The sequence below is a fragment of the Seriola aureovittata genome, chromosome 16 (genome assembly GCF_021018895.1).
Source record: "Seriola aureovittata isolate HTS-2021-v1 ecotype China chromosome 16, ASM2101889v1, whole genome shotgun sequence".
NCBI classification, from domain to species: domain Eukaryota; kingdom Metazoa; phylum Chordata; class Actinopteri; order Carangiformes; family Carangidae; genus Seriola; species Seriola aureovittata.
In genome coordinates, this window is record NC_079379.1 from 16,624,847 (window position 1) to 16,637,042 (window position 12,196).

At 41.1% G+C, this 12,196-nt stretch overlaps 1 protein-coding gene across 5 annotated transcripts in view; it reads left to right on the forward strand.

The window, feature by feature from the left end:
- vps50 (VPS50 EARP/GARPII complex subunit) overlaps positions 1 to 12,196 on the forward strand; it is a 94,616-nt gene that overhangs the window by 64,689 nt on the left and 17,731 nt on the right. For 3 of the 5 annotated variants that reach the window (XM_056399136.1, XM_056399137.1, XM_056399138.1), the window contains exon 22: positions 2,687 to 2,767. In XM_056399136.1, coding sequence (XP_056255111.1) covers positions 2,687 to 2,767 — 81 coding nt within the window. Of the gene's footprint in view, positions 1 to 2,088; positions 2,167 to 2,686; positions 2,768 to 12,196 lie in introns of all 5 variants that reach the window. The other 2 variants (XM_056399134.1, XM_056399135.1) reach the window with 1 other exon arrangement.

The window sequence follows — 12,196 nt, forward strand, 5'->3', positions numbered from 1 at the left end:
TTTCTCAGATGAGCCTGCTCCTTCCCTCCCATCTTCATTTTCATCTTTTCTCCCATATCTTTAATCTTGTATGCTCTGCTCCTTTCACATGGCATCGCTGCTCTTTTTATCCTTTGCACTTTTTTTCTCTCACTACTCCCATGCCGCTCTCTATCTCTTTGTCTTCATCTCTCTGAAACTCTCACTTTCTCTTTTTCCCTCTGTACCACTAGTCCTCATTAAGTATCACTTCATGAACCCACCCATTTCATTAATGGCCTCACTCAGAGAGGCACCTACACTAAAATGCTAATGTCCCCATGAATCTTTAAAAAGCTGCTAGAGAATACTTTGCACATATGCTGGTATTTTGACCTAGGCTCCGCTTCTCTTTACAGCGCTGGAATCAAGATGGACTGCTTGACTTTTCTATGTGCAGAGTAATGGTTGTCATTAATATTCAAAAGGGTAAATACCCCCATTATCTGTGTATATTGGCCCTGTCAAGTCGAGCTGCACTACTGACTCTGTCACACATGAGAATACGATGCATTATGTGGCATGCTCAAAGATTCTCCATCACCATTGATAAACAGGCTTTCAACTGTTGGTATTGGGAGAGGCAGGTTTGCAAACCCATTTTTGGAAAAGTGATTTATGTTTCAAAAAGCTGTGCCCCGTGGGAATAACTTGGAGTGTCTTGTCTAGGAAGAGAAAGAAGAAGGATATAGTGAGGGGGGGGAAAAAACGGCAAGACAGAGAGATGTGAATTGAAGGATGCACGGAAGATAAAGATGGATGAGTACGTTCCGCGTCGCTCTGTTTTGCAGTATGATGGCAGAGAGAGGGGAGGAGAGGGACTGGCTACCAAAACAGAGAAGAAGGAAACAGGTGCTGAGACAGACCTGCAGAAAGAGAAAAAGAGAGTCAGGAAAGTATGTGACACTTGAACAAATGGCTTCTCTGAAAAATGAGCAATAATTTTTATTCTCGACTCCTGACTCCCACAGACAGGTCTTCACACTGGGTGCTATTCATCTTGCACGCACATGTGCAAGTCAGAGTGTTTATACCGACAGAGTCACCGATGACCTATGATAAACCCCCCCCCACACCCTCGCAAATTCATTCTGTCTTCTTTTAGATAATTGAACAAGGCTGATTTAAGACTCTGATCTCACATACTGATTCTTCACTGATGGCCGAGAGCTGGACTTGAAATTTCCTCCTCTAATGCAAAGCTATTTAGGCCAGGTAACTGAAGGGGCACTTCCTCAAAGTTTGAGGACACCAAAGAAACAGATTTTAAAACGGTGGTTAAAACATCTATTATGGTTCAAATGCTCCAAATAAGGTTGATAAAATTTCCCACAATGCATCGAAATTGCATATTTGTTTACATAACCTTGATGACATTTTGTTTTTTGTTTCTTTTCCACAGGCTGTGTGGTACTTCTTGTGATAAGTAAACTGAACTTCACATACAAAATCCGTGGAATGCCCCTTTAACGTGTTTATTTGTCAACTATATTGTTTTGCCATTTTACCATGTGCACACCTGTACAGTTCACAGTGAGTAGTGGACCTCTACATGTCACATGGACATAGACTGAAGCAGATATTGTTTCCTTGTCTTTTTTTTTTTTTTTTTTTTTTTTTAATTAAACGTCAATTTGACTGCTGATTTTGAATGGACCATTTTATATAACCTTAGGATTGGTCACGTTCTGTCATAAATATCTCGATCAGTAGCAAGTTCATGGTGCATCTGGTGTGTGGACACCGGACACTACACAACAAGAAGTACATTGTTTCCTAGTAACAAGGTTCAACGATATTTGGATATTTCCTTACCACACCTGGCTGATCAGCAGTTTCTGATTAGTTAGAGTCTATCTGTGGTTCTGCAATTAAAGACCATTTAAATGTGAGAAAAGAATACTTGTACAAGATTAATTCTATCCGTTACTTCCATAAATCTAATTCGGTTCCTTTGTTTGCTTCTTTCTCTATGCATTTTTTTGAATTCTGTAAGACTTTCTCAACATTGTTTGTTTTTTAATTTGAACTTTTGCTTTTTCTTTTTCCTGCCTGCTTTTCCATCCATAGCCTGTCCCAAGCCCGTCATTGTCAACTCGTAGTGGCAGAGAGGCGGGTCCTGCCTCGGTGGTGGGCCCTGCTTGTTTGGTAAGAGTAGACCCAGAAGTGTTTTGACCTATGCACAGGGTCGTACTCGCTTTTTGAGTCCAAACTACTAATCAACACTTGGTTGACTGGTAGTTTGGTTGGCTGATTGTGGTTGATTTGAAGCTCTTAAGCTGTGTGTGATTTGCTTCCTTGGAGTGACATCAAGCACATCTGAAATTGATTTCAGAGGCATTTAGATGTTAAGTTTGCTGAGCTTTCACTCCTCTTTTACCTCTCGTCTCTCATCTGCTGTAGCTGGTGTGATTGTCTGTTCCTCCCAGTTGCCCCACCCTCTTTTGGATGAGAGTCGGCTAGAAGCAGAAAGTAAAGATTCTCTTGTCTCGTGAGATGAGAGAAGATGTAGCCGTGCGTGCGTGCGTGCGTGCGTGCGTGCGTGCGTGTGCCTGTGCGTGCGTGGGTGCTGTCACACTCTGTTCTCATAGAGGTAGATGCGTGTGCACGGTGCAGACACTAACTGTGTGTGTGTGTGTGTGTGTGTTTATGTGTGTGTATTCTACAGTATGAGTCATCGGGTCTGGGCCTTATCAGCAGCAGACTGAGAACCACACTGAACCGGATCCAGGAGAGCCTCATTGACATGGTAAGACTGGCTGTAACTTCAACCTCCTCCCTTCACGTCCTTATGTTCATCTCTCCTCTTTATGCCTCTCCCCCTGTTTTTATGTCCATCCACTCCATCCATCATCCACATGTGTGGTCTTATTGTTGAGAGAGCCCAAAGCACGTGTCACCAGAAAATGCATTATGGGTCGTCATTATCTGGCCAGTGGTCGCTCACACCTCCTTTTGTTTAAGTGGCCCCAGCAGGGTGGATGTGTGGGTTACTCCATTAGGGCCCTCAATCACTGCTCCCTTCTGTAATACTACATAGAGACAATTAGTCTGGTCCAGTCCACACTCTCACTTTTTAGGCCGATAGTGTATCTGCCTACAATGTTTCTCCTCTCTGTTATATGATGATACTACTGTCATCTCTCACTTCTGCCTTTCATTCGTCTCCATATTAAACAGCCTTCTTGGTGTGTGTTCAGAGAAACCAGACTTGGATTTTAATCTGCCACTGAAGTGTTGCTCCCCTGGAGACAAATATGAAATTCTGTTGATATTTTGTCGTGTTTTTCTTTAATATTTTTAGTGAGAAAAAAACAATAAGTTGTGTCCCATGAGTCTAATTATGATAGAAGTGGGAATGAATGGCTCACTGAAGTCATGTTTTAGTGAGTTCAAATGTGAATGCTAAGAATCAACAGACCTCTTTATTTATTTAAAAATGTAATCATTTATTTACGAATGAGGTATTTTAAGTGCAAAGAGATCACTATTACTTATGCATTAAATTCGATTTTTATCATATGTCACAAGTTGTGATTCACAGTACTCCATCTGCTCTAAAAATGAAAAAGAAAATGTACTTTTTCCCATGGTGAGATCCTGAATAATGTTTCATTTTTTATTTTCTAAGGACTGGTGGATATTTTTGTCAGTCTGTCTCTCTCTCTTGAATATCCTTTCTAATTTCATTTGTACATTCACATCACGCCAGGCTGTGGGACTCTCTGTTAAAGTTAGAAATGTTTTGTTTCTGGTTCTGACTTCTGTTTTGACTTTTAGAAAAGATCTGGCATTAACTTGATCATGGATTTGGGCTGTGCTATGATCAGAGTTTACAGTGTGCATACATTATCGGGGGTTGTCAGCTGTTACTGCCAATAACAACCTAATGACAAGCTGTCACGGCAACCATTAACATTAATGTAGAACGCATTAGAATATAAATCGAGGTGAATGGAACCGAATTGTTGCCTTTGCACGTAGATATAATCAGCAGTTTTCCACAGTAGCGACCACACACCATCCAAAGCGCTTTTTTAAAACAAAGCATTTATATGACAGTGTAGCATAATGGCATTTTAGCAGTGCTAGCTACTTGGCTGTAATGTTTATAGCTGAGTGATGCAGGGGTGACCTGAGGAAAAGGAAAAAACAAGAGGGAAAATGAAGAAGGAGGACAGAGGGAGGAAAATGAATAAAAGTCAGAAAACCCAGAAAAGATTGATCAATTATCAAAACTTTCAATTGTGTTCAGCAGTGTAATGCAGCGACATGTTTTCTCCCGGTGGGGGGCACTATAGCAGCTATTTACACCTCAGTAATTTTCTGGCTAAATTGTGAACTATTTTCAAACGTCAGACGAGCTGCGGCTGATGAGCTCGGTGCTCAGCTGCCTTCTGTGGAGAATATGTTTATCCTCTGAACTGCTCAATTGATCAAATGGACAGGGACAGACAAATGAAGAGACTAGGTGGAGAGAGAGCGAGAGAGAGAACAGAAGAGTGTGATGCAGCGTACGGAGACATTTGTGGCTTTCTGTGAGAGAGAGAGTGCGAGTTCTCTCAGGAGACAAAACGGTGCTAAACCTAAACCACATGCATGCGCGCGCACACACACACACACACGCACACACACATCTCAGATGAGCATAATCATATCACTTTGTGGCTGTCTCAGGCTGCCTGATTAAGACCATCTCAGAGGGGGGGCGTGTAACTACTCTGTAATTCTTTTATTCTGTCCTTTCGCATATGCAAAACTAGTTTAGCTCATCTTGATAAATCTTAGTATGTTGGAAAAATGTCCTATTTTCCAAACTAGCAAAGCACTCCCTAGTTTTTTTCACCACTGTCTCGCTCTCCTGCTCTTCTGTGTTACACATCATGACCTGCACACATAAATCACACATACACACACTCTTCTACTAAAAGTATTAATATACATTGGCCGTGTATACCTGTTGATATTTGTGTAGCGCTCTTATTTCCAGAACTGATGCAGATTGTCATATAAGTTATTATTTATATCCAGTTTCCATGGTTTTATTGGTTGTGGGGATATATGGATTATAAATCCCTCTTTTTTTAGGAGTGACTTCACTCCATCGGGAAAATCTACATATATTCACATAGAGCATACAAACGCACTCTTCCACTTGCATACAAATACACACACCCACACACTCAAGAGATTGCGGCAGGGTAGACCTCATTTGTAAACAGATTCTAAAGTTAATTGCACGCTGCATTTCAATTGAGCTGCCGAATCCTTGCGGTTTTGTTCCCCTGATTTGCTGTCGCAACTGTTTGATTCCAAAACCAATGTGCCGGTAATGACTCAGTCTCCCATATGAACAGCAGCAAGATTCCATCTCGTCTCATCGTAGGTGCAGAGTGGCTTCAGCATAAACTGGGAGCTCCGTGGGGAAAAAGTAAAAGATCATCCCCTCGTTTATGTTCTATTTCCCTGCCTCCCGTATTCTTGATTACCTTTCTAAAACCCCTGCTGCTTGCCAGGTTTTGACAGTTTTCATTTTGAGTTCACTCACTTTGGCTTTGAATATTTCATTTAGAGTGTTTGCAGGTTGTGAGGTTAGGGAGAAACTTCTGAGAGTGGCAGAGGTGTAATTGCCTTGTTCAAATATTCAACATTTTCCACAAAACACTTGTTACATAATGTTTAATCACGTGCGCTGCCATATATCATCTTTACCTGAATGTGAGGCTTGTTTCACTGGAAAGGCGTCAGCTTGCTTGCAATCCTTGCTTAGAAAAATTCATATCCTTTGGTGATGCAGCTCGGGGCAGGTTGGGTGACAGTGCCATATCAGAATAATGCCATGAACCTCATCTGTGGCCATATTGTCGCTGCCAGAAAGTTCAGCTGTGACAGCTGTTGAGTCATTGCTGCGGGCCACATTATGAAGAGAGCTGACACAAGTTAGCATTTCCAGTGAAGGCCACGACTGGTTCACAGTCATTTTACTTCTCTCACTATATAAACCACTACTATTTACTCAGTCAGTTCATTTTTCTCACTTGCTTTTCTAAGTATTTCTCTCTCATTCCTTTCATTTTATTTTCCTTCACTTTTCCTCCTTCCATCTTATCTGTTTCTCCTATCGCCTCCTTCTCTTCCGCAGCTGTGTGTGCCAGTGATTACATGCCTCTCAGCTCTCAGCACAAATAACTTCTTGTATCGTTCCACATAGTTTATCGCTGCTTCTGACTGAATATACAATGGCGTGTTTGTATGTGTGTCCATTTCAGTGTTCACCATCGGCCCAGGCATGAAGATAAGATCACCTGAAAATTATGTTTGATTTCCTTTTTCTCTGTTTGATTCGAGTCTTACAATTGCTCAAGTCAACCCACAATTGTGTGATTTTGTGGATTAGGTGTGTGTGTGTTTGTGTGTGCATCTGCCTGTTTATGGGTCCGCGGCTTTAGCGCAGAGTGAGGCTCAGGCTTCTTCATGCCTGGCACTGAAACAGGAATGAGGAGTCGGGTAATTTCTGTGTTGGCACCAATAGTCTGGCAGTGGGTACCTCTAGATACGTACACAAAAACACACACAAACATACATATACCAAGAATTTACGATTTGAACTTTAACAAACAAACTAACACACGCAGGTATGTCGTCCTACTGTACATAATTTCAACACTGAACACTGTCCAACACACTTTTCATCCTGCCCGTCTCCCAGTGGCAGGGTGATAATCCCTAAGCATGTGGTGTGGTTGTGGTTTGCTACACTGGTTTGGCGCAGCTGACACACACTGGCGCGCTGCCCCTCATGAGTGGCACTGGCTAATGTCACACACGCATAAACACTGGCTACATTGTCTCATACACACACACACACACACACACACACACCACACGCTGAACCCAGTCATTAGTTCTGCGTCTCTCATGAGGGCACATCACTGTCGGGGCTGGTGTCTTTGTTGGGGCCTGCTGTCTCACTCTGTGAATGGTGCGACCAGCCAGAGGGGATTGCCATTTGACAGGGATTATATATCATAATTAAGCTCCATGGTGAGATCTTTATGCTGTAGTTGTCAGGATATCACAAGTATTGACATTTTGTGGGGGTTTCAGCGGATCTCACACACACACACACACACACACACACACACACACACACACACACACACTTCATTGATAGGCCCAGCTGCAGGTCATGCTCCTCAGCCGTGATGGGGAAACAGTTGATCCCCATAGATACAGCAACTCAAGTTCCTGTCTGCAACTTCTGCCCATGACTCACCACATGTCCCGGTGCGGCGAACACGGCAGAATTACACACTTCAATTTAAATACTTTCATTTTTATTGTGAATTTCTCTTTTTCCCAGCACCGTGTGCTTCAGTTTGGTCCATTCATGTTCAGTTTTCAGATATTTTCTTCGTCTATCTTGGTTATTTTGTCACCTGAAGCAGGTGAGCGGACCAGCAGCTACGGGAAGGGAAGTTTCCAGATAGGTTTATAGGGGTCGGGCGGTGTCGCACAAAATAAATGAAAGTCCTAATTCCATTTGACATTTATCTAATGAGAACCAAATTTCTAGTATTAGAGTGACAAAGAGGTGCAATAGGATCCGGTTGACAGTAATTGCCTAGCAGCCAGTACACTCAACTTGGCCATAAATCTCCATGGAATGGGTTGGAGAGGAGTAAGCAGTCAATCAGGATAGATTGAGACACTTCAACTGAGAGATCACTTTTCAACTCCCAGCTAGGAGTTTCCTTCATGGCAAGGGTGATCACAGAGTTATCAAGGTCTTAGTTATTTATTAGATATTTAGTTTACAGGGAAACAACACTTCAAAGTTTTGCCAGTTAAAGCTCCCTTTTTATTGTTTGAAAGGTGCAAAAGCCAAAATTGTTTTGTTGGGCTGCAGGAATTCACTCTGTAGTTCTTTGCCTTGGTCTTGTCTATTGATTCCAAAATGCAAAGGCACTCAGCTCACTATTAAAGAAGACAAAAAAAAAAAAACAATCACAAACCAAAATATGTGTGGATGTGATTTGATCCAGTTTGACTAACACTGCTGGCAATATGAGCAAACAACTTGACAATTACTGTCACATTTTGAATCAAATAATGAAGCTGAATCCTGATTGGTGCACTCGAGTACGCAATATTTCCTGTCGATCCTGCAGGTGTATATAACATTACTTCACACTGTTCAAGTGACAGATCCAGTAGACTTGAGACTGAAAAGGAGGTTCCCATCTCTCCCCAGGTGTCTGCTGCTACTACTTTTCCCGTAACCACCTCTAAACTACCTCCGGCTGTTACTCAAAACTGAGCTTCATAGAACGCCCCATTGACATGCAGGGTAAACACAATAACAAAATAGATGCTCCAGCAGAGGTGAGCCCTTGCTCAGCACTTCGCAAAAACAGAGAACTTATCAGAGCCAAGTGAGACCCATGGTCCGCAATGCAGAATGGCTTCTTTAGGTGTACTGAGGAAGCCAGTAGCTTTAGTTTGTTTCCCCAGCAAAAAGACAAATCGCAATTGAAAGCCGGATTGTTTGAAAAGCTCACAGGTGTTTTTTCTGTTCAACAAAATAGCAAGGAAGTTATGTTGAGTTGGAAGTGTGAGTATGAGCCTTTACAAAATCTGCAATGTGCTCCAGGAAGGTGAGACTGGAAGTGGAAGCTGGTTGGATTTTTCCCTGTGGACATGCAATCCTGCTCCGATAACAACTGTTCATCCTGATCAATACAAAGCTTTAGTGTCACTTCTCCCCAAGGCATTGTGGGAAGGAGATTACACGTCCCATGTGAATACCATTAAAGCACAGTGAAAATCATTTTATTTAAATCCTAACAAACACATACACAACTGCTTTAACCATCTATCCTCATTAAGAATCATTTTCAGCTGAGTAAATAGCTCAGCCTCTTGTCTTTGATCTGTTTGAAGAAAAACAGGAGGGATTGATAGTCAAGCTACTGCTGTATCCCTGTTTTCAGTTTTACCCAAAGGTTTGCTCTTGTCTGTTTTCAAATCCTTCCCTGAACACTCATTTTTTATAAGTTTTCTTTTCATTGGGAATTCAAGGGCTTAATTTCTAATTATTACACAAGGATAGATAAGCTCCGTGGCTTTGATGCTTGATGTCTTCATACAATGTTGTTGGTCCACATTGGGAAACCGCTTTTGTATTAATACCTCACAGACAGAAATAAAACTTGTTTTCCCTTTCGCCTGTGCACAGAATACAAAAGACAAAAGGTCCTCAAAGACATTGAAGTTGATGTTTTGGCAAGCTGTTCCTTTTTCTGCTACTGGATGTTAGCAAGGCTGACAGAAGCAAGTAAAGCAGTTCTTGCACAAGGCTTTGGTAGCAATGCTGCTCTCCAAAATTCCTGATCAAATTATTGTTTGGCTTTAAATAAACGCAGTTGCAGTGAAATGTCTCTTGAAGCGCCGCTGTTCCTTTCCATCCATTTTCGTCCTGGCGTCTTCTGTGTGTTTGTTCTCTCTGTAAACACCAGAAATATCTCTCACTGAAAGAAGCCATTACTTCCGCAATCTGACTCACTCTTCTGTTTTGTACCGTTCATATTAATTATTGATCCTCGATGAAGTCTTATCAGCTCCCGATGGTAAGGACACATCCACTACAGCACGGCTGAGAGACTGCAGTATCCGCACCACAAGCTCAAAACAAACAAAAACAGACAAGGCAACAAAGATGGCAAGAGAATAGTTTAACCTTAGCAGCACCGTAGTGTCAATGGATGCCGACAGAACGGAAGATGTTTGGGTGATAGAGAAGACAATAAGTAAAAATAAAGCTGTCAAATAAAAACTTTTCTTTCTTTTTTTTTTTTTTCAACATTTCAAACATGGTGTAAATCTCCATTCTATTGTTTCTTTCTGGGTGGTTTAACTTCTGCTGTCACACTAAAATAATTCATTAACAAGAGTACGAGTCAAACTAAATGTTTTTAATTTGAGCCAAATTCTGCCTCTTACAGCATGATATTGTTATAAAACATTTAGACTCAGTGTATGAGTGTTAATGTGTTCATATAAGTGGGTGTCGTCTTCTTCCGCTTGGTTCACCAAAGTGTAACTTGAGTCTTTACTAAAGTGGCCTGTAGTTACATCTGTGACAGATGTATATTAACGTCTTATAAGTTAAAGGTTTTAATTACTTAGTCATACCCAAGGCATTACGTTTGTTAAGTGATATCCACGACCAGAGAGCTTTCTGTTTAAAACTTTGAAACTATCTGTCTGTTACAGTGAAGTTTTGGGCTCGTTCTTAATCATCATTCAGCAATAAGGTCTTAAAATGGTTCATTAACTTCAAGAGCCACTTGTATCTGAGCTCCAGTGCCAGACAGATAATTAAAATACAGTGAGCTGACAAAGAAAAGATTTGTTCTCTCCCTCAAGTCCTTCGTCTTGGCCTCAGTTTTTTTTAGTTTCACTCAGATTTTCCTGGGTACTCAGACACCCACACAGAGATTTTCATTTCTCTAATACAATAGGAGAAGATAAATGCAAAGTGATGACAGGGATGGGTATTATGAATGCAATGTAACATGTATCCGATTCAGTTGTCAATCGGGACTGAAGTTCATCAGGAGAATTACAAGTTTCAAAATTTGAAATGTTTCCTCTGACATAGTCCCTGTTTGAAGAAATGGGATGACTCCAGTTCGATGCGGCTTTAAGCTGTGCAAAAACTGGTAATGAGAATGCATTATCAGTGTACAGGTCATTAACAGGGTCTTTCCTTTTCCAGGTTAAAAGCACAGCTAGTTGTGAAGGGGGAATTGCATGACCAATGGATATTTTTTTTTAAGCACCACTTACACGTAGCAGACTCCAGCCGACCCCTTGGCTTGTTTTTCCAGTTACTTGATTCAGGATCTTTTATCAGCGGACTGCTTTCTGTTCCTCTGTGCTGCTGTTGAACAAATTGTGCCCTGCAGTGCAACCTTGTTTACTACCTTGAAATGTACTTTTTTCCTCACTTACTGAAGTGGCAGTTGATCTTTAGAGTGGAGTGCATTCAGAAAGTATTCAGACCCCTTCACTTTTTGTGTTTTGTTGCAGCCTTATAGTAAAGAGTTTGAGCTTTCTCCAATATCAGCCAGGGTGACCATCAAGTTTTTGGTCACCTCTCCTACCAGGGCCCTTCTCCCCCTTTTTTTTCCTGTATCCTTCCCCAGATCTGTGCCTTGACACAGTCCTGTCTCTGAGCTCTGCAGGCAGTTCTTCCTCCACATGGCTTGGTTTTTGCTCTGACATACATTGTCAGCTGTGAGACTTTAAACAGACAGACATGTGCCTTTCCAAATCATGAATTTACTATAGGTGGACTCCAATCAAGGTGTTAAAACATCTCAAAGATGATCAAGAGAAATGGGATGCACCTGATGTAGTTAAGTGTCTGAATGCTTATGTCGATGTGATATTTCAGTTTTCCGTTTTTAACAAATTTGCAAAACATTAAAATTCTGTTTCAGCTTTGTCATTATAGTTTATTGAGTATAGATTGATGGGGGAAAAAACTGAAAAAATGATTTCAGCACAAGGCTGCAACATAATAAAATGTGAAAAATTTGAATGGGTCTGATTCTTATTGAATGTACTGTAATCACCCTTTCAGAATTTCCCCAAACCAATCTGTACTTTTCATAAAAGGGAGTCAAATCCAGAGTCTGTAAATGCATTTCATCAACTCTTAGTCATAAGTTGATTACAGACTATGATTATTTTGTTTGTTTGATCTCTATATTCAAATTGTTTTTTGTCACTAACTCAACTGGGTTATTACTACCACAGAATAAAAGAAGGCTTTTGTTTTGAAATCTGATCATCCCATACAGTAATTCTCATTGTTTGCCATGACTCACAACACTGCTCATGGATTTCTTTTTTCAGATCTCACTCAGCACCCCAGGTTCTTTGTAGGTGTTAAACTTTGATCATGATTTAAGTTAGTACACCGCGATGACTGTCTTAACATAACCTGCCAAACTACCTGTCAGTTGTATATAAAGGCAGCTGCCTCTGGCTGTTGGTAAAATTTCCTCAGAAATGTGATTTGTGAATATCTGCTGGGGGAACAGTTTGTGCTCAGCTTTTGACTCTGACACTGAGACTGCTCTGGCAAACACAATTTGAGAACAGTTCA